Genomic DNA, 24,751 nt, shown 5'->3' on the forward strand with positions numbered 1-24,751 from the left:
AGAACGCTGAGAGCCGCCGCCCGGCGGGCGTGGATGGAGCTGGCGGAGCCCGCGGGGCGCTGGGAGTGAGCGGCGGAGCGGCCGATCGGCTGGACCTCAGCGGACTCGCCATGGAGGAGGAGGTGAGGGTCGGCCAAGCGGGGGGGCCTGGGCGGGGGTCTTGGAGCCGCCTACCGCCGTTGGGGTCCAGGGCTCAGGCCCTTGTTCCAGCCAGCCCCTCTCTCGAGGGTCTCGGGACACCAGCACACCTCCCCCAACCCTCCACCCCCCACCGAGGCAGAGACTAGGCAGGGTAGGCAGGGGTGGGGGTAGGGATCGCGTCCAGTACTCTTTTGCGACTCATCCTCCTTCATAATCTCTTTTGGCTTCTCTCACCAACTTTGGGCATGTTATTGTTCCCATTGGACTGACGGGGAGACTGAGGCTCTACTGAAAGTGGCCTAGGGTGCTGGGCTCAAACCCTGGTTACCGCTGACTCTCCTTGCCACCCAGGTTGGATTTTGAGGGGACAGACTGTATTGTGTCGGGTGTGTGTGCGGTGATGATGGGGAGGAGGCGGTCTTTGGGTCCTGGAGTACCTTTCTGAAGGAATCTGGAGGCCCGATCTGGTGGCCAGAGGACAGGAGATTTGCTTTTTTCTCCCCTGTATGAACCCTGTGAGTCTCCTGTATCCTACCCCCGGTCTACCATAGAGCTGGCCTAGTGGAAGCTGATCCTAGCCCTTGCCTTCCACCCGCACCCCTGGGAGGGCTACCATGGGGAAGGAGCTGGGCAGCTGGACCAGCAGTGCCTCTTTGAGCCTCTTTCTTCCCCCTCAGGACCCTCTTGGTCTGGGGTGGGGTCAGGCACTCTGTGACTCTTGCCTTTTATTTGCAAACTCAGTTTTCCCAGTAGCCCCATCATCCAAGCACAATGCAAGCACTTAATGTTTGCCTGTGGAATGAATAAATTAGAGGAGGGGCCTGCTGAGTCTAGAGGACTTTGCTTCTTGTCCTCCGAGGGGTTGTCAGCTTCTGTCCCTCCCAGACAAGGGGAAGGGTATATATACATGTCTGTGCCTGTGTGGATGGGGAAGAGAGATGAAGCCTTCACTCTTGGGGCAGCCCTGGCCACCCGGGGCTTCCTGTGTCCCCTTCGGTGCCCATTTCCCTACTTCCTGGGGCCACGGCTCAGGGGCAGCTAGGGTGTCAGGGTTCCCTCCAGGCCAGGCCCTGCCTTTCTGTGGGATGGTAGATAAGTCACTTCCCCTCTCAGCTTGTGTTTCCTCTTCTATGACATACAGAGCCTGAGGGCCTCCTCCCGAGGTCCTCCTGACAGTGTACTTCTGGCCCCTTCTCTCCGAGTGGGTGGAAGTAAGGGGCAAAGTCAGTCCACTATAATTTGCTTTGGTTTCTTGCTGACAGAGGTGGGGCTACCCTCCCCTGCCCCAGGCCCCTATTAGGAGGGCTGGGCTGTCTGGATGTGCCCTCTCCCCTTCTCCCAGGGGATGTGGGACAGGATTACTCCATCTTCTGATCTGCTCTGGCCCCAATAAGGGAAGTTCTCCTGGGCCCATAGCATGTCTCTTGGCCCGCCCAGCCCTGCACTCCCTCTGGTTCTGAGTTTCTAACGTTGCCATTTACTGTCTGCACCATAAACTCCCGCACAGCTGGGTTATCTAAGGGCTTGCTCACCCCCTCCCCACCCCGCCAGGGACTCCCTAGTCCCTACATCCCTGCTTTGGCACCCCAAACTCTTTTCCTCCCATTTCTTCTCCTACTCACTCCCCCTTGTTTCTTTCTTTCTTTTTTAAAGATTTTATTTATTTATTTCTAGAGAGAGGAGGAGGAAGGGAGAAAGAGAGGAAGAGAAACATCAATGTGTGGTTGTCTCTCACACGCCCCACAACTGGCGACCTGCAACCCAGGCCTGTGCCCTGATTGGGAATTGAACTGGCGACCCTTTGCTTTGCAGACCAGCACTCAATCCACACCAGCCAGGGCCCCCTTGTGTCTTTAGGTCTCAGCATCTCATCTTTGTTTCTCTAAAACCCCCTTAGATCACAGCCACCTGCTTTCCCTCATGGCCCTGGGCTGGCCTCATCATCTCACTCCCATATGGCTTCCAGCCCTCCCCGCAGCTTTGGGCTTCCTCCCCAAGCCCCAGCCACTCTGGTGCCAGGACCCCTCAGCCTCAGTGGCCTCCTCTGTGCAGTGGGTTGGTAGACCCTGTCAGGCTGAGGCTTGGGGAAGAAGTGCAGGCCTGGGCACTGGGCATCTGTCTGTGTTCTCAAGGCCTCGTTTCCCCATCTATAACGTGAGGGGGGTGGGCGGTCCAGAAATGCCATCATATGTGCAGAGGGAACAGCAAAGATCAGTGTGAGGCATTCTTGACCCCGGAGTCCGGTTGAAAACCCTGGACTCAGGCTCTCCTGTCTCTGCCCTGAGGTCCGACCCCTATCCTCTTAGTCATGTGTGCTCCTGGTCTGGCCTCCAGTGGCTCCAGGCTGCTCAGTCACCCTTTCCCATCTAGAGAGAGGCAGCGGGCAGTGTCCAGGCCCAGGACTGGCTTTGCTATCTTCAGTTAATCTCGGCCTTTCTGGGCTGTACTTTCTCATTCTAGAGCGAAGGAGTTGAAAGTGTAGGATCTTTGATAGCCTTTGTGTCTTTCCTTCTCTTGGGGCCAAGGTGTATGTCTCCTTCCCTCTTCGTAGTCCTACCAAAACCCTGCCTTCTGCAAGGGCTTCCCGAACTAACCCCAGGCCCTTACTTATCCCACTAGAGAGCTAGGGCCAGGCATCCCTCCGGGCAGGCGCTCTGTCCCTCGCAGCGGGCCCCGTGTTGCCCCCCAGCAGACTGGAAGTTCCCCTAGGGCAGAGCCCATGCTTCCTCCCTGATTGCCCCATCACAGGGCCCTGACGTGGTGGGCTACTGGCAGAGTCTGGTCAGAGCATGGCTGGGTGTAGCCGCAGGGCACAGCTCGCCATCACAAGCTCTCTGCGATGTGAGGTGCCAACAGGTTTTCTTCGGCTGCCCTCTGTCTCTCTGCTGTGGCCTGTGTGTGGCTTTCCGCCCACTTACTGCCTTCCATCCCCGGGGCAGGGTGACTGTCCTCTTTTTTTCTTTTTCTTTTAAATAAATGACCCAGAGACCTTCTCACCTCAGGCCAAGGGAGAGCCAGGCTTGTGTCTGGGGTGCCTCAGAAGCTGCCCACAGTGGGCAGAGGAGGGCCTGAGCGGGGATGGATGGGAGAGGAGAGGGCAAAACAGGAAGAACAGTGGTCAGCTGGTCAACAAGAAGAGAGGAGGCGGACAAAGTAAGCCGAACAGGACAAAATCTCCCCTGTGAGCCCTGCCAAGGGGAGGGGCCACTTATTAAAACTTACTGGGGCACAGCCAGGCCCCCTGGTGGGAGACAGTGTGAGGGGCAGGGAGAGGAGCTGGGTGAAGGGCGTTGGCCAGCAGGACCTCCAGCCAGGTCACCCTTCAGGTGGCTGTTTCTGTGGCTGACTCCTGATAAGGAGACCCTTCCCTGGGCCTTGGTTCCTGCCTCTGGCCCGCACTTGTCACCGCCCCATCCCAAAGTACCTTCTCTCCTCAGCCCCATCCTGGCCCCACCCATCCCTAGGGCCTGGGGCTGGCGGCTCTAGCTAATCCAGCCATGGTTTTCACTGGGCACCACTCTACTACACCCAGAGAGGACAGTGGTCAAGGCACAAGTTTCCAGCTCTGCAACCTGGGAGCTTCCAGCTGGCAGGAAGTTTTCACATGTCCAGTGGGTGAGCCAGGCAGGGGAGGTCACGAGCAGAGAGGGTCTAGAAAGGGGTGTGAGATCCATGGGGTAATGGGTGGGCCCCTCAAAAGCAGGAGGGGAGCTTGGAGCTCAGAGGTGGGACACCCAGGCAGCAGCGTCCCTGCTGCCTAATTTGAGACAGACCTATGGACTTCAGACGTAGGACGCAGCCAACAGTACAGTAGGGTGTGATGTGTGCCATGTGGGGGCGGGGCTTTCCGTTTCCCACCTCATCCCTTCCAGCCCTGGGAGGATGAAGCCCCTGTGGGTCACACAGCCCACAGGGCCGGACACAGGGTCTCTGGTGGCATGGGAAGGGGAGGTGGGTAGATGACAGGACGTGAGAGCCTCCCTCTTCTCCTGGTCAGGGTGGCTCATGCTAGCCTGCAGGAGAGCCTTCCACTTCCTTGTTCTGCCATCTGGGAAGACCATTTGGGACCATCTCACTTCCCCATTTTTCTTGTCATCTAGGGAGAGACCTTGAGGGGTACCTCACATTCCAAGGACCTCCTGGGGTGTTGATGCCCAGCAGCTAAGTCCAGAAAGGGCCTTGTTCTCAATTCTGAACCAGGCCCAGGGCGGGAGGGTCCCTGAGAGTCAGAGGGAATGGCAGTGATGACAATGACAATAATAACAGCTCCACATACTAACTTGAGGGTGTCCCAGGCACCGCGTTGTACGCCATGTCTTTATTCAGCAACAGACATTTATTGAGCACCTGCCGTGTACCAGACATTGTCTGGGCACTGAGGCTGTAGCAGCAAACAAAACACAAAGCCCTGCCCTCGTGTCACTGACGAAGAAACTGAGGCTTAGAGGGATCAGGTGACCTGCCTCTGGTCTGTGTGGCTTGGGCTTCAAAGCTCAGATTCCCGGCTGCCAGGGTGTGTGGTTCAGAGGGGTGGGGAGCGCGGTGAGAACCTGGACGGAAGGCAGGGAGGCTGTGCCGGACCAGCCCCTGACAACGCACCACACCTCCATCTGCCTGGGCTTGTCCTTCCAAAGGCAGCTGTGGCCACAGGGCATCCCCTGGGGAGAGCTATGTGTTGTTTAACTGGGGCTACTTTTTTGAGCTTTATGTAAATTATAAAGTAGTCAAAATTAGTGCTAATTTCCTTCTTGTGTCCTCTAGATTCTGACATGCTCTTGATCTCGTCTGCTCCACCTTCCACTTCACACTTACTGCTGTGGGTACCAGTCACTGAAGCAAAGTGGTTAGCAGATTGGGTGCATCTTTATTTTCATTTCAGATATTTCTTGAGCACCCATTATGTGCAGTGAAACAGTGCCGGGTGCTAGGGACCAGAGGCGACTCTGACCCCATCCAGTAGGCATACACATGGCACCCAGCCACCCAAGCAGGTAGTCAATGTGCATGAGATGTCAGTGGCTGGCCTAGGGGCCCAGGGTGGCTGCCATGTCTTAGAGAAGGACTCTGGTTGAAGGCAGAGTCCTCGGAGCCCTCAGGTGGGGCGGCTGCCCCAAAGTCCTGGGCTGGGGGTTGGGAGGAGGGCAGAGGAGCCTCTGGGGGCAGAAGCAGGGGCTTCATAGGGGCTCTGTGTGTATGTTTTAAGATTTTATTTATTTATGTTTAGAGAGGGGAAGGGAGCGAAAAAGAGAGGGAGAGAAACATTGATGTGCAAGAGATACATCAGTTGGTTGCCTCTTGCATGCCACCAGCTGGGGACCTGGCCTGCATCCCAGGCATGTGCCCTGGCTGGGAATCGAACCAGCGACCTTTTGGTTTGCAGGCTGGCACTCAAACCACTGAGCAACACCAACCAGGGCTTTGTTTCTTTGTTTCTTTTTTAATCCTTACCCAAAGATATATATATATATATATTTTAAAGACTTTATTTATTTATTTTTAGGGAGGGAATGGAGGGAGATAGAGAGAGAGAGAGAAACATCAATGTGCAGTTGCTGGGGGTCATGGCCTGCAACCCAGGCATGTACCCTGACTGGGAATCGAACCTGCGACACTTTGGTTCGCAGCCCACCCTCAATCCACTGAGCTATGCCAGCCAGGGCCAATATATTTTTTTAAATTGATTTTTGAGAGAGAGAGAGAGACTTCAATATGAGAGATTAGCACCGACCAAAATATTGATCAGTTGCTCCCTGCCCGTGCCCCACTGGGGAGTACAGGATGATGCCCCAACCATCTGAGCCACCCAGCCAGGGCCAGAGGGTATTCTTTAGAAGGGCAGGGACAGAGAGGCAGATTACTACTCTGCCTGCTTCTCTTCTCATCCTTCTGATTCTGCTTAAGTGTCCTCTCCCCTGGGAGGCCTTCCTGGGCCATCTTACCTGAACCAGGTCCTGCACTGTCCTCTCTCACTGCACCCTCCCCAACCCCTTCACTATTTCCTTGGTAGCATTTCACGGCTCTTAATGAGTTTGTGTCTCATGTTCATTTGTCCATCTTCTCCTTCCCCAAACTGCCAGCTCTCTGAGGGCAGAGACCCACTGTTTTTATTTCTTCCTGCGTCCCCCAGCACCCGTGACATTGCAGGGGCCGTGTACAGAATGTGTTGGCCGGCCAAGTGAGCACATGGGAGGCAGCTCAGGGGAGCGGGAAGAACGCAGAGCCGGAGTCCCAGCTCGAATTCTGGCTCTGTCTTTCCAGCTGTGTGACTCTGGCAAGTTACCTGTCTCTGAGTTTGCTGTGACATGTAGGTAATGATGCCACTGTCTTGGAGGGTCATTGTGTGGGCTAAATGAGACAGTGTGTGAAAGTGTAACATGGCGGCTTGATACAAGGTGGTTGCTGTTAATGTTGTTACTGCTGTTGTTACTATATTTCTCATTCTGGGTTGAGAATATTTGCCTCGGGGGTTGTGGGGATGCTCACGTGGGAAGAAGGTATCAGTAGGTACCTGTTAGAGGGACATGTCCCCAGTGTGGCCTGTGGACTGTGTGTTCCCACGGTGGCAACCCTCATGGCGTGTTCTCGTGCTGTCTCACAGGGTGTGAAGGTGGGGGGCGAGAAGCCTCGGGGAGCGCGGACGGCGGACAAGGCTGGCTGGATCAAGAAGAGCAGCGGGGGCCTCCTGGGGCTCTGGAAAGACCGCTATCTGCTCCTCTGCCAGGCCCAGCTGCTGGTCTACGAGAACGAGGTGAGGCCCTGCCTGGCTCTGAGGCTGGATGTGCTGGGGCAGGGGGCAGAGCCAGGGCAGCCCACTCCAGCGGGGGAGGCCCCATGTGGGGGTGGGAAGATTCGGTCCATATTTGCTATGCTGTGCAACCTTGGGGGAGCACCTGCCCTTCCCTGGGTCTCTGTGGCTTGGGCCGCTGCCTGTAGGTGCTGGTCTAGGGCTCCTGGACGAGGGGCCCTTTGAAGTGTATGCACATAAGGGTGTGAGTCTTCTCAACTCTACACTGCAAGTCCCTGGCCCTGGACTAGGTTCCACGTGTGTAAATATTCCTGAAAAGTGAAGCTTCCTCCATTTATCAATGATAGTAAAAATAGTACTGCTGGTGTGTATGTATTACTGAGCTCTCGTATGAAGCTCACGACAGTCCCATGCAGGTGGTTGTCATGTCCCATTCTACGGAGATGGACCCTGAGGCTGAGGATGGCCAGGTGGCTGTTGGGCACCTCAGTGAAGGAAGGAGCCAGGTCTAGAAGCAAACGCAGTGCTCTTTCCCCCCGCTGATGCCAGCAAGTAAACGCCACATCTCATTTTGGTGGACGTCCTCTGAAATGTATTGAATATTCGCTGCCTTCAGAAGAAGGCACCAGCTTAAACTGAGTCGTTCCTTGATGGCTCAGAGTCCCTTATAATCAGACTGTACTTTGGTCCCTTCTTTCTCCTTTAACATCAAGCGACCAGTTGCCACTTCCTCTGTCCTTGTCCTCTCACAGTGCTCACACCTTCCCACGTCAGGCTTGTGTCCCTTCTCATCGGAGCACACGTGGAGCTTGGACCACGAAGGTGCTGAAGTTGTGTGCTGGGAGTTAACAAAGCCCCGGGTGAAGACCGAGGAGGAACGGTGGCTTTTACTCGTAAACGATGTCCGTGTTCCGGGGTGGAGGCTGTCAGAGGGCCCGTCCGCTGAAGATGGGCTCTCGCTGTGCGCCTTCGACAGATGGAGTGCATGGGGAAGAACTGGCCCGGCGGCAGGGAGGGCATCCTGCCCGTTGCTCATCAGCCTCTCTCAGCGTGCCTCAGGGTATCTTGGCAAGTTCATGACTGTCCCGGGCCAAGAGGGATGGAGCATCCAGATCTCTGTGACTAAAGGAGCTACCCTTGAGAAGCGCTTTGCCTTTGCTGCCTGAGCAAGGCCCAGGCTCATGGAGCTGGGGTGTCAGAAGCAGCTGGATGAATTGTGCAGACAGTCCCCTGGGGGTTCCACACCACTGCTCTCCCCAAGTGAGGGTGTGCTGTGGCGTCTGCTGGGGGTGGTTATAAATAAAGGGTGTTGTCGGAACATCCTCCAGTCCTAGCTGCCTGAGAGCTGAGTGACAGGTTCCCCAGCTGTCAGCCTGTCAGGCGTTGCCAGACTTGTCCTGGGCTCTCTCCACATCTGGCCACAGCCGGGGAGGAAAAAGGATTTCACATCCCCTGAACATGAAACGTCTAAATCACGCTTAAAGAAAATGACAAAAAACTCCACTATGAACAACCTCAATGCAGCTTCAAGAACTTAGCCCTCAGAGATGGGAGTTTGGCCCAGGAGTAGGAATTGAGAAATGCTTATTAGTTCAATTCCTCTTTCTTGATGTGAGGAACTAGGCTAGTGGGAATGGTTCTTGGCTGTTTCTTTGCTGTCATTGAGGTTGACATTCCAAAAATGCTGCCCCCGCCCAGCGCCTGCTGGGTTATCCGATTCTCTGAGCTGCAGAAGGGCCAGATGATTCAGCGTTTTGGGTGGAGAGGAGACCCAGGTCAGGCAGCCTGTGGGGAGCTGGGTGGTGGAGAGGGACCGACTTTTTGTTTGGGTGGGTAGTTGTCCAATTGGGGGAAGTATGTGCACACGGGGCAGGTGAGCTGAGCTCTCTGCAACTGGGGGTCCTTTCCAGGCAGCTCCCTTCCTCTGGGTACCCAGTAGGTGGGGACTTCCCGGGGTCTCACTCTGTGTCAGGCATTTAGTCCCACAAACTGGCTCTGCACATGCTGCTCTAGTGGGCTGCCCCTTTGCAGGGCGCTGTGGGGGACAGGAAGACAAGAAGACGTGCAGCACAGGGTGGAGAGAGATGGCCCAGCAGGGGGTTAGGGCTGTTCTTCCCCTCGGCAGCACGACCCTAGCACCTCTTCTGGTGCCTGTACCTGGCAGGTGCACCGTGGATGGGGGATCTCAAAGGAGGGAGGGAGGGAGCACCTGGCTCGGGCTCCTGGGGTGAGCAGTGGAGCTTCCTGGGCCAGGTGGACTACACTGTCCCTCGCGTAGAGTGGGGAAACGTGGGAGCTTTGGGGACCAGGAGTTAGAAAGATGTGTAGAGGCACACATGGGCAAGACACCTGATTGAATCTGGGCGGGGAGATCAGGCTGCCCTGGCCATCCGTTCCCCTTTCCCTGAGGGGCTAGAAACCGGTGGTCAGCCTGTGGCTGTCGACCGCAGCTGCACAGTCCCCTGCTTTGAAAATCCTTTGATGTCTGGGCTCCACCCCCCAGGGACCCCGATGTGATTGGTCTGAGGTGTTGCCTGGGCATTGGGATTTTTAAAGGTCCCAGTGCCACCAAGACTGAGAGTTTTGTATACATCAGAATTAGCGGGAGGGCTGTTAAAACTCAGATTTCCAGGCCCATTCCCCTAAGATTATGATTCAGTAGGAATGGAGCCTGAGAACTTGCATTTCTAATAAGTTCTCAGGTTACGTTGCTGTTGCTGGACCAGGTTCCACACTTGGAGGATCCCCGGTGTGGAGCAACCCGTTGCGAAGGCGCTGGCCCGGCCTCTGCCCCTGGCTGGGAGGAGCCCGCTGTGCTGGGAAGAGCTCTGTCCTGGGACTCAGATGATGTGGGCTTGGGTTTGGCCCTGCCCCTTATGTTTGGGTCCGTGCCTCTAAGGCAAAACAGTTCACCTCCAAGCCTCATTCTCTTCCTGTATAAAATGAAGCAAATACTAGAACTCTAGGCTTTTAGGGCGATTGAGAAGCTCAGCAGAATCAGGGATGCAAAAATGCTAAGTGTCAGGGTTTTCACAGTTGTCTGTGAAAGTAGCACAGTTGTCTCTTGGTATCCACTGCGGATCAGTTCCAGGACCCCTGTGGATTTCCAAATCCATGGATGCTCAAGGCCCTTATGTAAAGTGGCACACCGTCTGCATATAACCTACACACATCCTCTCATATACTTCAGATGCTCTCTAGCTTACTTACGATGCCTAACACAATATAAATGCTATATAAATAGTTATTTAGGAAATAATGGCAAGAAAAATGTTTGTACATGTTCAGTAAAGAAGCAACCACAGTAAACCAAACTACAGAGTACATGTCAGCAACAGTGTAACATTTTTGTAATTTTGGTTGGAGGTTGGTTGAAGCTAGATGTGGAACCCACGGATAGAGAGGGCCAAGTGTACGTGCAGATTCCTGCAGGGAAATTGGGGCATTTCTTCTGTGAATATTTGAGTCACTGAACCCCAGATATTCCACCCAAAACCGCAGAGCACGGAAGGGGGTCCCTGGGTGGGTGCCCTGGCTGGCTCTCTGTGCGATGTTCCACAGTACGAGCTTCCTTCACCTGTTGGCCAGTTTCCAGGGCAGTCCCGTCCCCCCGCCGCCCCCCCCCCCCACCACCGCCAACCCAGGGCCTGCTTCTGTTTCCCTGGAGTCTCCAGGGTGAGATGTGCCACATCCAGGAAGTTGTTCCAACTCTGTGTTCCTGGAAGAGGAACCCACTGATCGCCACTGAGGGAGGAGCTTGTCCCAGGCCGCTTGCTGGAGAGGCATCTGGTGGAGGAAACACTCAGGTGCCAGGGCTGGCAGGCAGGAAGGGAGTCTAGCTAGTGTCCAGGGGTGGCCTAGAAGAGGCTGACCACTGTCCTGGCCGCTGGCCCTTCCACGGATGCGGCCTCGGGATGACACCCTGGGAGTGCGTGCCCTTAAAGGAGCCCTGGCACTCTTGTGGTGCAGGCCGTGGAGAGGGCCTCCCTCCCCAAGCCAGGGGTCGGTGGAGACACGTGCCGGCGGAGAGTCAGCTCAGAGTCGCTGCGGTGAAGGCAGGCCAAGTGCGCCCTGTTCACACTTCCCTCTGTGGCTCTGCCCGGAAAGCCGTTTCCTTTTTTTCCTTGTTTTGTGATGACTTGCTCCCTCTTCCAGGCTACCTTTTCCCCACATCTCTGCCTGGTCTCTGGGCCTGCGGGAGCCCCCCAGGCACCCTTTTCCAAGCCTCCTCTGTTTCCTCCTGCGGCCTTGGGCACATTTCAGTCAGGCCTGCTCCCCACCTCCGGCTGAGCCCTGCATCTCACACGCACATGAGCCTTGAGGGTGTCCCTCCTGCTGCACAGACTGCCGGGGTCTGAGTGCCTCATCTTGGTGATTGACTGGTAGCCCGAGGTCCAGTGACGCCCTCACCGAGTGAGACCAGGGTCTGGGGTGGGGCCTGGCTGTTTGAGAGGCCGGGTGTCCAGCTCTCACATTTCATGTCCCTCCCCAGGACGAGCAGAAGTGTGTGGAGACAGTGGAGCTGGGCAGCTATGAGAAGTGCCAGGACCTTCGTGCCCTCCTCAAGCGGAAACACCGATTCATCCTGCTGCGCTCCCCAGGGAACAAGGTAGGGCTGCGCCTGCTGTGGCCTGACCTTCCTCCAGGCTGGGGTCCGCTTGGGAAGATCATCCCTGGAGGCTCTGCAAGACAGGCTGGGCTGGGCCCCTGGGTGCAGCCCGCACGTTCTCGGGAACGTGCCTGAGGCTCAGATCTGGGGCCCTCACAAGTTGGATCTTTCACTCATTTTGTTTTGGAGTCTTCCCAGCCCCTGGTTGATAGGAGATGCACTCAGGGCTCTGCTGAGAGCTCTGTTAGCCTCTCTCGTTTTAGGAGGTGGGTCCCTTGGCCCTTTTCCACACCCTAGACACAGGAGGCCGGGGCTGAGGCAGGAAAGCTAGGGATGAGGCTTTCATCCCACCAGGACTCTGACACCGAGAGGCACGCAGCCTGGGCCTGAGGGGAAGGTGTGGCCTCCTGTTACCCCAGGCTTTCCTGGGTGGGCCCTCTGTCCTGGACTCTGCCAAGAGACATGCAGCCTTGAAGCTTTCCTCCCCTCGCACTTTCCTTTCTTGGCTAACTCCGGAGAAAGCCTCTTGCCTGAGCAGTTCTTCCCTGGGACACGCTGTGTGTGCAGATGAAGTTTGCCGTCTGTACCACATGTCTCTGGCAGGGAGTCCGGGTGAGTGTTGACACATGGTGTAGTTTCACAGATGTCAGGAGGGAGTCGGATTTGAGGCACCTCTCGCCAGCTCTAACCCATCTGCAGCTAGGTCACGCCTCTCCCGACCTCTGCACATCATGTGGAGCCTCCCAGAGTGGGGCTGAGTCACGGAGGCTGGGGGTTGGGGAGCTGGCCTGGTCTGGGCCTGCTGGAGGCCATTCTGTTTCTTCCCCAGCCCTCAGGGCCAGAGGCCTGGTCCAGAGCATGCTGTTTTGTCACTGACCCTTTGTCCCGCTCTGCCCTGGGTTGGGGTAAAGAAGCAGCTTCGGGTCTCTGACCCCGGGACTGGGGGTGAGCCCCGGGCGCGGGCAGGTTTATAGTGTCATGAGGAGTCATGGGGCTGGGCCCAGGTTTCACTTGACCTCTGCTGCTTAGGGCTCTTTGAAGAAGAGGAGAGCCCTATTTTAGTCACACCTGGGGCCCCTACCCTGCTCTGGGCCTGCTTTCTCTCTAGTGGGCGCTATATTTGTATACGTGTGTTTGAGAGACCGGAGTTCATTATGGGTGAAGGTGTGCACCTGTGTGTTCGGCGGGTGTGTGTTCACCTGGCCACACTCTGTGTGGGTCTTTGTGTGTCCCTTAGTGAGCTTGTGTGGGTGTAGAGCGGAGGGGGCCGTGTTCTGTCCTCTGCCAGTGCTGTCCTGTGGCCCGCCTCCTTTCTCCTGCTCTGAAATCAGCTTGTGGCGGGGTGGGTGGGTCAGGCCCACTGCAGGGTGCGCATCGCCTTCAGAGAGGCCTGTTTGTGCAGCTGCATTCCTACCTGCTTCAACCAGCACCCTCCCTTCCGCTCCCCAATTCTTCAGGGCTCGGGTTGGCTCTGGGTGACTCTGAGGACAGTGTGATCAGTCCGGCAGTGGGCTATGGAGCAACTGGTGGGGGCTGCAAAACATCGGGAGGACAGTGCACCCTGATTCCAGCTCAAGGGCCCCCTGACCCTCGCCACCCCAGGACCCCACAGAGAGCGTGGGAGTTCTCCAGAGGGCACACGGGGGACTGCCCAGAGCACTGCATCCCCCTTGTCCTCTCACCCTCCTTTTCTCTCACCCTGGGTGTTCCCCATCCTCACTGAGGCTGCCCGCTGGCTGGGAGGTCACATGACCCTGGCTGTCTGGTCCCGAGGCGGCCTGATTTTTCCTTCTAATCAAATAAACAAAGACTCCAGTGTCTTGCATGCTCCTCTTCCCCCTGCCTCCCCATCCCCACGCCCCTGCCATGAGGTCACAGGCAGACGCTGCCAGGAAGCAGGGTGGCCTCTGCTGGGCCTGGCTGCCCTGCTGGTCTCAGCCAGCTTGGCCCTTTCCTTTTCCCTGCCTCCTCTCCCCCTCCCACTTTTCCCCCTTCTGTCATTTTATACTCCCCCCTTTTCCCCTTTCCCAGACCGTGTTGGCCTATTCTGTGGCCAGACCTTTTTTTTTTTTTTTGCCCCTGGGCCTTCTTGGAAAGACTAGGGCAGGGACCTATGTAGCCTGTGGCTCTTCAGGACCTGAGGGTGGGGATGGGGCAGGAGGAGCAACTTCCTGGTGTCCTTCTCACCCCTGTGCTGCTCACCCTTGTGGGAGGCCTGGCTCATTCAGCCAGGATCACGAGGTTCCTGAGGGTGAGGCTGGGTCCCATTTAACCTTGTGTTCCCTCCCCTAGGGGAGAGCGTTGGCCCACACCCTAGCCCCGCAACCCCCGGCCCACTGCAGGTGGGCTGGCTTATGGGGAAGGCTGCAGTGTGGGTTGGGTCCAGTGGTGCTGTACTTGTCCCATTGAAGCCCTGAGTGTGCAGGGCGCCTGCCACTGCAGGTAGATGAGACTAGAACTCAATGACCTTGACTCAGGCCAATGCCCTTTTCCTGCCCCACTGTTGCTGCATCTGTTGTTGAGTTCAAGAACAGGCCTCTCCAGCTCTCTCACATGTTAAGTTCTGCACTGGTTAGGGGCCCCACCAACTCGAGGCCTGCGAGCAGGAGCAGCAGCTGGGCTCAGAGGAGCTGGCCCTGGTCCACCGCCTCACAGCCCCGTCATGGGGTTGGGTGGGCCCTCGCAGAGCCCGAATGCGATGCAGTCCCTCCCTGAGCTCCCAGCAGCCCTGATGGCTGGGCTAAGGGGCAGTTGCCAAGGTGCCCTGGGGTTTCCGACTTAACTGCAGATCTGCTGCCAGGATCGAATTTACCCTGGTCATGCAAATGAGCACTTGGCTGTGCCTGGCCTGGGGAGGTGGGTGGGACCCGGGGCCTGTGTGAGGAGAAGCAGGAGGAAGCCAGGAGGAACTTATATAACTGGGATGCTGAGGGGCCAGGCGGACTTCGGTGTTATATAACTGGGAGAGTAGCGTGGCGGGAGGGAAGGCACTAACACCGGGGCGGGGGATGGGCAGGCTGGCGATACCAGACAAAGAACTAGGGCATCTTGAGGTCAGAGAGTGGGCAGCGGCCCAAAAACAGGGCACGGAAAGGACCTATGGGCTAGTTCATTCATTTGTCGGCACATTCATTCAGTCACTATTTACTGAGTACCTCCTATGCACTGAGCCCTGGCTTTCATCAGGTCAGATTCCCTCGACATTTTTTCGGGTGAGGAAACTGGGGCTGTTCTGTTCAGAAGGAAGACCACGGTGATAATTTCTACTGCTGAGCACTGCTCAACTCCAGATTTAACACTTTATTTTTATTCTTATTTATTGATTTATTGATTTTAGAGATAGAAATGAAGGGGGTGAGGAGAGAGTGATTTCTTGTTCTATCTATTTATGCATTCATTGGTTGATTAATATATGTGCCCTGACCAGGGATTGAACCCACAACCTTGGCCTATTGGGACAATGCTCCAACCAACTGAGCACCCGGCCAGGGTCCAGATTTAACACTTTAGATATGTCGTGACCTTTGAAAGCTCCGTGAGGCAGGTCATGGTGGTAGTCTCCTTTACAGATGAGGAAACTTAGGCTCAAAGTCAGCCAGCTGTAAGTGGTGGTCTGTCTAGCTTAGAGGCCCTCTTGCTATGTCCACCATGCAGAGTCGCCTCTCATTTGCATGGCCTCATCCTTCCGTCATTTCCTGTCTCACCTTGGGGGGGGGGGTCTGGTAGGGAGGGAGCTCTGTGAGCTGCCCTCTGATTCTATCATAAGAGCTCAGTACTCCTGCCCAAGGAGGAAGGGGACCTGAGGTGGGGTGGCATGGGGTGGGGGGGTCAGGAGCCTCAGGGTTACTTTAGGCCATGTTGGCCAAATCTCATCCCATCTTGTGAGCCTTGGTTTCCTCATTTGTGTAGTAAGGGAGTTGGAATTGACCTTCAATACCCTTTCTTTTCTTTTCTTTTTTTTTAATGTTTGAATTTTTAAAAAAGATTTTATTTATTTATTTTTAGAGAGGGAAGGGAGGGAGAGAGAGAGAGAGAGAGAGAGGGAGAGAAACATCAATGTGCGGTTGCTGGGGGTTATGGTCTGCAACCCAAGCATGTACCCTGGCGGGGAATCGAACCTGCAACACTTTGGTTTGCAGCCCGCGCTCAATCCACTGAGCTACGCCAGCCAGGGCTTTCAATACCCTTTCTTATAGTCTACAATTCAAGGCCAGAAAGGAGACCCTGGGACTTTTTCACTTGGGGCCAGGCTGGGTGTGGGGCCCACTGGGGAGCTGATGGTGGTCCTGGTTCCAGTGGGCCTTCGCCGATAGACACACCTCATGCCTGTCACCTTGGTCCCAGGAGACTAGGACTACTCCTCCGGAGAAAATTGTAGCCCAGAGGTCAGGCGGCTGGTCTGGGTCAGGCTGTCACACGGAACAAGGCCATATCTGAGCTCTTTCCACAGAGCAAGGCTGATTCTAGTCTCAGTCTCTGGCAGCTGCATGCAGGGAGAGAGCCCCTTCCCTGCTGGGTCTGTCCCTCCCGTCCCCTGACGTCCCAGTGTCAGACCTGTCGGGGGGGTCCTGTGCTTTGCTCCTTAGCCAGCTGTTCCATGACCAACTTTGGGATCTGGGGTGGGAAGCTTCCTGAAGACCCCGAGTGTGATCCCAGTTAAACACCCGACATCTACCCCACCCGTACACCCTGCAGGTCAGCGACATCAAATTCCAAGCACCCAGTGGGGAGGAGAAGGAATCCTGGATCAAAGCCCTCAATGAAGGAATCAGCCGAGGCAAGAACAAGGCTTTCGATGAGGTGCGATGAAGTTCTGTGGACAGCTCCGTGTCCCCTTCCCCCCTGCATGGGAGCTCAGAGAGAACCCCGCCCCACCTCAGCCTGGAGAGCCCCTGGTTATCATGCCACTGAAACCAACACGGGGCACCTGCTGTTGTTACTTCATTTAATCCTCGCAACACCCCTCAAAGTAGGTGATAGCATTCCCACTTTACAGATGAAGAAACTGAGGTGTAAGAAAACTAAGTGACATGTTTGAAATGCGAACATGGGTAAGTGGGGGGGGTAGAGCTGAGCTGGCTGTAGCCGTGAGTGCTTTCTGGCGTTAGCTGGCAGTGGCAGGTCGGCCTGGGCCGGAGAGGCCTGGGGGGTGAGCTGAGAGCTAGAAAGCCCCTTCTCAGTGTGGCCATGACGTCTAAGCCAGGCTGCCGCTGGCCCTGGGCCTGCCGCCTGTCTGCAGTGGCCACCTGTCCCCCTGTGCTATAGTGGTGATGGTGGCAACAGTGACCACAGTCAGGCAAAGTGTCCCCTGGGGCCAGATCTCCTAGGGAGGATTATCCTTGACATCACGGATTTACAGCTATTTGGGCTACGATGGACCTGGAGGCCCCAGAGGTGACCCTTGAACTCTGAGACCCAAGGGGAGCCCAGTCTTCCCAAGGTTCCTGAGTCCTGTCTTCTGTGACTGTGTCATGCTCAGTGCTTCACTCGCTGGGGAGAAATTCCCCTTTTGTGGGACAGGGGTAATGGGACATATTTTGGGTGTTGGAGGCCACAGGAATGTGGGCTGGGCCTTATCCCACAGTCTTGGTGGAGCTGGTCTGCTCCTCCTCTGAGGAGCAGAGACAGTTGAACCCCCAGGTGGCCTGAGCTCTGAGCCTGACCTGGGGGCTGCACAGTCTTAGCCCACCCCCGTCACAGAGTCAGGCTGCTCCGGGGTCCGGAGTCTGGATTTCCTTTGTGGATCTTACTCTGGGACTTCCTGGGCTACTCCACCCCTGTCCCTTATCCTCAGAGAGGAGATGCTGCCCTCTCGGTACTCTGACCAAAGGGCAGAGACCCTGTTCTCCTCGGGGCCTGGGAGAGTGGCTGGGGCCAGGCAAGGCCTGTTGTGGAAGCAGGCACCAGGGGATCGTGGGCTATCTTTCCCCCCACCCCCAGCCAAGCCCCAAGGCAGCCTCAGGGCTACTTGTGCATTTGCAGTGCACTGAGGGGCAAGGGCTGATGGCCCACATTCAGGCAGGAAGATGGAAGCCAAGAGGGCAGCTGCAAAGAGAGGGGGACCCTCAAGCTGCAGAGATGACAAAGGCAGTGCAGAAACAGGGAGGCGAGTGGAGGTGGGGATGTGGGGAGATGCTTCAGAGACGGAGGCAGCAGTGGGGCTCTTGACCCTGTGAAGTGAGGGCGCGGGCACAGACTCTGACTTCGAGTTAGTCCCTGGGCATTTCCTTCTCTCCCCAAGGCCTGGCAGGGTCTGACCTGCTTCCTTCTCCTCCCCAGGTAAAGGTGGACAAGAGCTGTGCCCTGGAACATGTGACTCGGGACCGAGTGCGTGGGGGACAGCGGCGCCGGCCACCTACAAGAATCCACCTGAAGGAGGTAAGACTTTGCCCCCAGCTTGGACAGATGGGAGGTCAGCAGAGCCTCGGACTCCAGCTCCTTCGGATGGCTGCCGGGCCCAGGACTCCCCGTTCCCGAGGACTCCTGGAGCTGGGGCTTCCTGAGTGGTGTGCGGGGGCCTGCGGGAGGCACATGTGTCAGATGTGCTCAGGGCGTAGATGGGCCTGCTGGTTGGGTCCACACACTGGTCCCAGCTGGAGCTAGTGCCTGACACTGAGACCCCCGAGGCTAGCCCGTGCCTCTCGGAGTTCAGCTTCCAGCTGGAGCAAAGACATGCTCCAGCCTGAGCTGTGTCTAATTTTTGTGCAGAGGGGAGGCTGAGGCAGGAGGGACCATGGAGGACGTATCGCCACTGGAGCTGACCCTTGAAGGATGGGAAGGGTTTTAGGTGGCAGGTGTGGTGTGAGGGAGGAGCTGGAGGGGGGCGTGGTGTGAGCTGAAGCCGGGGGCAGGAGAGGGCATGGAGCACCCAGTCCCTTTGACTGGAGATCTGTAGGGGGTAGGGTTAGGGGTAGGGAACTGTGGAGACCTTGAAGGCAGGAACTGAGGATGGATAGGAGGGTGTATCACAGAGGTCAGTTCGAAGCCCAGGGTAGGGTGGGTTGGGTTGAGGGAGGGAAAGGCAGGGGACCAGGAAGAAGGGGAACAGTTGGGTCTCCAGGCTTCCCAAGGGGTTGAAAAGGGAGGGACCCATGGGAAAGGGACTAGAAAGCAAAAGTCCCTGGGCTGGCAATTGACTGGGGGACTGGGGGAGGCAAACTGTACAGAGGAGGACCGTCAGAGGTGCCCCCAAGTCTGGAGGCTGGGCAATCCGAGGCCCCGGGCACAGGGAATTTGGGAGAAGGCGTGGCAAGGGGAGGGCTGAGTGCGGAGCCCCTTTCAGACCAGTGTTGCTGAGGATGGGGGTAGAGATTTCAGAGGTCGGGACAGAACCCAGCTAGTGCTGCATTCGGGGGATGGGGCAGCAGGGAGCCCAGGAAGAGGAGGCCAGAGAGGTGAGTGTCCATCTGGGGAGAGAAGGGCACAGGACCCAGGGGTCATCAGCCAGGCGGGCAGCCGCAAATCACATGGGGAGGCGGTAATGCAGGGTGTCCAACCTTTCGGCGTCTTGGGCCGCACATTGAATATATGAAAACTGATGAGCAAAAAAAGGTTTTAAGTAAATTTAGGATTTTGTGTTGGGCACTAGCCATCCTGGGCTACACGCGGCCCGCGGGTTGGACACCCTGGTTTTCAGCACGTGTTCTCAGAGGAGTCGGCGTAGGGCTATCCTGGGGTTCAGAGCCGGGGGTGCTAGAGGGGGTGGCCATAGGAGGGACGAGGGAGAAGGGAAGGGGCCAAGGTCATCGGAGAGTTTGTTTTTGAGGTGAGGCAGCCTGTTCGCGTCTGTCAGCTCGGGGAAGCGCGTGCAGAGGGACAAGTGAAATCACCAGCGAGGAAAGGAACGCGGGAGGGGGAGGTCCGGGAGGTGCCGGAGAGCCTGCCTCAGAGGGGACACCCTTTGAATTCAGGGAGGGACTCTCGGCCCAGTGCTGAGTGTGTGTGCTGGCCACATCACCTGTGTGCCTGTAAAAGGGGGTGAGGGTCTCAGCCGGGACACCCACCTTCTGAGGGACCTTGGGAGAGGCCTACGGCTCAGCCCTGCTCCAGGGCCTGAGACTCCCTGAGAGGGTCCCCACGACCGTGTGCGGCTGCTGGGTGTCCCTGTGGATTCCTGGGGCCAGGTTGGTGGCAGCTGTCTGCTTGGTGCAGCTGTTCCCCTCTGGCAGTCAGCTACAGTCTGGGGCTGCCTGTGTCTGGGGCCACATCTGACTGTGTGAGGAAAGTGGGCACAGGCTGCTGAGCAGCTGGGCAGGCGAGGGCTGGGCGTGGGGCTGGTGGGCAGGCAGCGGGCTCCAGGGAGGGGAAGCAGAGGTGAGCGAGCACCAGATGGTTCTGGAGACCTCCACTGAGTCCTGGTCCCGTGCCCACTGGCGATGGGAACCCAGACGGGTGGTTGCAGCGAAGCGACACTCTCAGGGCCGTATAGCCAGGAAGCATCAGAAACAGAGCTGGAACCATGTCCCCTACTGCCCAAGCCAGGACATCAGCCACTAAAAAGAATGAGCTCTTTCCCTGGCTGGAAGAAGCCAGGCCGGGGCACCGAGAGGGCGCCCTGGCTCCGCCTTCCTGGCCCATGACTCTAACACGGGGTTCTGTGGGAGAGAGGGGAGAGGATTCATTAGAGGCACTGGAGAGTGCGGGGCTGGGGACCTGGGCAGCTGGGACGAGAAGCTTTAGTACCCCTGTAGGTGGGCACATCAGACCCCAAGGCCAGTCACCTAAGACGGTGCCGTATGCTGCCCCTGACCAGGTAGCCAATGCAGCCTCTGACGGACTTACACGCTTGGACCTTGATGTTCTGGACAGCAGGCCACCGGCGTTCACTCCCAGCAACGACGTGAGTCCGGCCCAGCCCCGGGAGATACCCCGGCCCCCCCTGCCTCCTACCAAGCCTTCCCCAGTGCCCGAGATGGCCATCCTTGGTGACAGATTGGAAGCCCCTGTCGGGGAGAGAGCACCAACCCCTGTCTCAGCAAGCTCTGAGGCTCACCCTGAGGGCCAAGAGGACTCAGAGACCACAGTGGGGGAGGACAGTTTCCCTGAGCAGCTCTCCACCAAGGTCCTGCCTGAGAAACTGAAGGTGAGCTGGGAGAACCCCAGCTCCGAGGAGCCCCCTGACCCCGAGAGTGCAGAACCACCCCCGGTGCCCCACTCTGAGACTTCTGAGGCTTCGACCAAGGAGGGTGGGAAGCCCCCTACGCCCCCACCCAAGATCTTATCGAAGAAACTGAGAGCCTCCATGATTGGGGTGGAGGCTTCAGGGCTGGCCCAGAGTCCGGAGGCCTCTGAGACCTTGGCCCCAGGCCCAGCACAGGTCTCAGTGAATGGAGTGGATGACGGGCCTGAGCCTGACAAGCCGTCCCAGGCCGAGGACACCCCAGGAACTCCCCCACAGAATGCAACGACGTCTACAGCACTGTTCCCCAGGGACCAGTCTCCTCCGTTCCATCCCCGCTGCTCTTCCATGGGGGACTTGCTTGGGGAAGGCCCCCAGCATCCACGGCAGCCTAGGGGACGGCTGTACCGGGCCCAGCTGGAGGTGCAGGTGGCCTCTGAACAGACGGAGAAACTGTTGAACAAGGTGCTGGCCAGTGAGCCGGCCCCGGTGAGCGCTGAGACGTTGCTCAGCCAGGCTGTGGAGCAGCTGAGGCAGGCCACCCAGGTCCTGCAGGACATGCGAGATCTGGGAGAGCTGAGCCATGCCCAGGAAGCACCTGGGCTACAGGAGAAGCGGAAGGAGCTGGTGACCCTCTACAGGAGAAGTGCACCCTAGGGCCTCCCAGGCCAGGTCATGGTCCCTCCTGGCTGGCCCTGTCCACCAAAGCCCAGCCCTGCTGAGAAATGTGCTTCTGCTCCGGCTGTTGAAGGGCTATCGGCCATGTCAGGGTTTGGCCAGGACCTCCAGAGGCTCCTGGTACCCTTCCTGCCCTGCCTGGGCCAGTGGTGCCTGTGGTGCCAGGTGCCACCCAGGCTGCTGTCTGGCTGCCTGGCCTGGCCTCTGGGCTCTGGCTTGGGCTGGGAGCACACACTCAGGACTTCTGTGCTTGCGTGGTTGTTCCGAACAACTGACCCATGGCTGTGGCACAGCTCTGGGGGTTCTGGGGGTGGCATTATCTCTGCTTCTCTCCCCCAGTAGTTTACATTCCTGACTCCAGAATAGAGCGTGGGTGAGCCCCCACAGCCTCTGTGTCCAGATGTCCTTCGGCAGAGAGCCTCGTGGCAAAGGCGGCTCCAGTTCGTAACCGACCCTCCCACCCACCTGTCCCCAGTAGCTGCTGAGGCCTCGAGTCTAGGCGGCAGATTCCTCCCTCAGCTGAGACCTGGAACCCAGCAGTGGCCTCTGGGGGCAGGTTGGAGGCCTCTGTGTGAGAAAGCCATGTGCCGCGTGGCCCCTCCTTGGGCCTTCCTATTCTGCAGCCTTGCCCTCTGCTGAGCTGTGCCTGGAGGACTCCAGGGTGGAGGAGGAACTTGAAAGTTCTCCTAGTCTAGCTCCTGCCTCTGGACCAACTTGTGTCCAGCTTTGCACATTCCTATAGAGGTGGACTCCGAAATGGCCTGCCGTCAACATCTGAAAATCCTGTATGTAATTCGTTATCAGTCAGCCTTCAGAAGAGAAGCCAGCCCAACTTCTGTGCCTCCCCAGATGGAATTTGTGTCTGGGTCCCTAGTTCCTCCACAGCCCAAACAGGTCCAATAGTGCAGTCCTTCCTTTTAATGCTGAGGGGCTGTGTTGGCACCTGGAACTGCATCCCCACTTCCCCACACACCACCTCTCTGGCTCAGGCCCTAGACAGACCGCTCCTCCCGAAGTTTCTGATGGAAGGAGCGTTTTCTCCCGGCCTGTGCCGGCACCCCGGGCCTCCCGCTTGCCCCTCACCCCACCCTTCCCAATCACCCCCGGCTCCCAGAGCCCACCCTGTCTTTGTCCTGCTGCCACAGCCGGACTGAGGGCAGACCCTGGGGGCACGAAGGCCCAGAGGGCCGCAGCCACTCTCCCTGGCGGGAGTGGGAGCAGCTCGACAGGCTTGCTCAGGGGGTTTCTGCATGTGCACTTTCGTTTACTGAGGGAGGAGAGGGAAGGGTCTGGCCTTTCTGCCTACTGCCCCACCCCCGCCCCCCGTTGTGCCCGCCGCAGCCTGTACTGGGCGGGTGTGGGTGTGAGCAGAAGTGCCGTGGCTCGTGAGCCCCCACAGATCTCCCCAAACCACACTCCTTGGATACACTAGGCTCCCATGCCACTGCCTGCCTGGCCCTCCATCTGTCTCCAGGACAAGAGCAAGAACGGCATCGAGTGCCCACAATCTTGTGGCCCCTGGGCTCTCACTTTGGGGAACAGACCTCCTCTGATAAGTGACCAGGCTGAGGGAGTAGCTCTGGGGCAGCCTCAGTGGCCTAATGCCACTGGTCCTTGTGGGGTCTCCATGCCCGGGCAGCCTGGACCCCAAGGGGGAAGCCAACTTCCAGAGGGCGGAGGGGACGAGGGTGGGGAATATGCAGAGGCTGCCTTGCCTGCCTCCTGGAGGATGGCATTCCACGTCTTCTGCTTATGAAGCGCCTTCTTGATGTTTGGTAATAAATCCCTTTTTATGGAACCTTTCTGCCGCGAGCCTCTTTGTTGGTCAGAGCCAGCTCCAGGGCTGACAGACATCAAGGAAGCAGGGGGTAGGCGGTGGATCAGTGGCCTCACGGGTCCTCCAAACCCCTTTCTAGGGCATCTTTCCCATAGGCTGGCTGGGGCCTCGCCCTCCCACAGTGCTCTGAGTCTGCTAAACGGCCGGGCCCCGGTTGCACACACGTTTGTACAGGCTGGGGTTTGTCACAGCGAACAGGGCTCTTCAACTTTTTAAAAGTTTCGTTTGGAAAGAATTTCAAACAGAAAAGTTGCAAGAATAAGAATGGCACAAAGAACGCCCTTCTACTCTTTACCCAGATTGACCCATGGGTTTATATTTTGAGCACTTTCTCTAACATGCACGCAGTTTTTTTCCAAGTCATTGGAGAGTGAGCACGGTCCCTGGCCCCTGGGTTCTTCAGTATGTAGTTCCAGAAATAAGTGTACTCTTCTGTAACCGCAGTGCATTTATCAACTTCAGAAGATTCAACACTGCTAGAATAGTTATGTTCGTATTTGTCATTTGACCCAATAATATCCTTTGTACATGTTTCCTCTAGTGTAGGGTCGGATACTGCATACATGTCTCTCGTCTCTAATCTGAAATGGTTCTGCGGTCTTTGTGTTCCATGACATGGGTGTTTTTTTTAAGAATACAGCCCTCCCCTCCAACACTCCAACTCCCTTTTTAACAGAACATCCCTCACTTTGGGCTTGTCTGAGGGCTCCTCATAATTAGGTTGAGGTTATGGAATCTCAGCCAGACAACTGCCCAGGTGCTACTAGGTCTTTCTCTGGATGTCACATCTGGAGACAAGCATCCATCCATCCTCCCCACAGTGATGATGTTAATTCTGATCACCCAGTCTAGGTGTCTGGTTTCTCTACTGGAGACTTACGACTTTCTCTGGCGACTAATATGCAGTCTGGAAGACATTTTAAGGCCATGCACAAATATGTGGCATCTTATCAAACACCCCCTAGATTTAGCCTCCGCTGAGGACGCTTGCCTGCACAGGTGTTTCCTATGATGATGCAAAGTGATTCCAGCTGTTATTTTAACCTCAGCGCCTGGTCCGGGTTAGGCGTGAGCTTGGGCCCCGCCGTATGCCCGTGGCACTCATAAAACATCTCAGCGGGACCCCAGAGCTTCACTGAGTGTTCTTTGGCCAGTGGACAGAGCTCTAAGTCAAGCTTCCCAAGTTCAACCCCCACCCAGGGATGATGGTGAGTCTCAGCCTTAGGGGACCTCAGTTTCCTTACTCACAAAAGGGGAGTTGCAATGCTCCCCACTCCCCTATGTGGGAAAGCACCAGCGTGCTCCCCAAAGGCTGCCTCCCTTCCTCCTTAGGGCTGCTGGACTGTCCCTGTGGCCAACGTAACAGGAAGCACCTGATCGCGGGCCTGTCAGCTATGAGTATGGCCCTCATGTCTCTCCTGAATTCCCCTGCCACTGGCCTGACATGTGACAGCCATACTGAGTGAGGGGCTGGCAGATGCTGGGGGACCCCAGGCAAATCACTTCACCTTCATGGGCCCCTTACCTGTGAGGAGGACAAGGTAAGGGAGAGGAGGGCCTTTATTGATGGGGTGTGTCCCCCCCCACCCTGGCCCAGAGACAAAGTCTCCTCTGGAGGACTTC

At 57.1% G+C, this 24,751-nt stretch overlaps 1 protein-coding gene across 2 annotated transcripts; it reads left to right on the forward strand.

Moving 5' to 3' along the window:
* PLEKHO2 (pleckstrin homology domain containing O2) lies at window positions 1-23,089 on the forward strand. Of its 2 annotated transcripts, XM_045822862.1 has the most exons (6): window positions 1-122; window positions 6,740-6,889; window positions 11,379-11,495; window positions 16,191-16,295; window positions 17,775-17,873; window positions 20,248-23,089. In XM_045822862.1, exons 1-6 carry the CDS (start codon window positions 111-113, stop codon window positions 21,268-21,270), a joined length of 1,506 nt encoding a protein of 501 aa, XP_045678818.1. In that variant the 5' UTR covers window positions 1-110; the 3' UTR covers window positions 21,271-23,089. The 2 variants fall into 2 exon arrangements, with proteins under 2 accessions (XP_045678818.1, XP_045678819.1); XM_045822863.1 differs by lacking the exons at window positions 1-122; window positions 6,740-6,889 and adding an exon at window positions 7,722-7,946.
* The last annotated feature ends 1,662 nt before the right edge of the window (window positions 23,090-24,751 follow it).

The sequence above is a fragment of the Phyllostomus hastatus genome, unplaced genomic scaffold (assembly GCF_019186645.2).
Source record: "Phyllostomus hastatus isolate PE091 unplaced genomic scaffold, TTU_PhHast_1.1 phas_scaffold_501, whole genome shotgun sequence".
NCBI classification, from domain to species: Eukaryota; Metazoa; Chordata; class Mammalia; order Chiroptera; family Phyllostomidae; genus Phyllostomus; species Phyllostomus hastatus.

Coding starts and splice junctions, on each gene's coding strand:
- PLEKHO2 (XM_045822862.1), top strand. Junction 11,496..16,190: donor TGCGCTCCCCAGGGAACAAG/GTAGGGCTGCGC, acceptor TACACCCTGCAG/GTCAGCGACATCAAATTCCA. Junction 17,874..20,247: donor CAAGAATCCACCTGAAGGAG/GTAAGACTTTGC, acceptor GCCCCTGACCAG/GTAGCCAATGCAGCCTCTGA.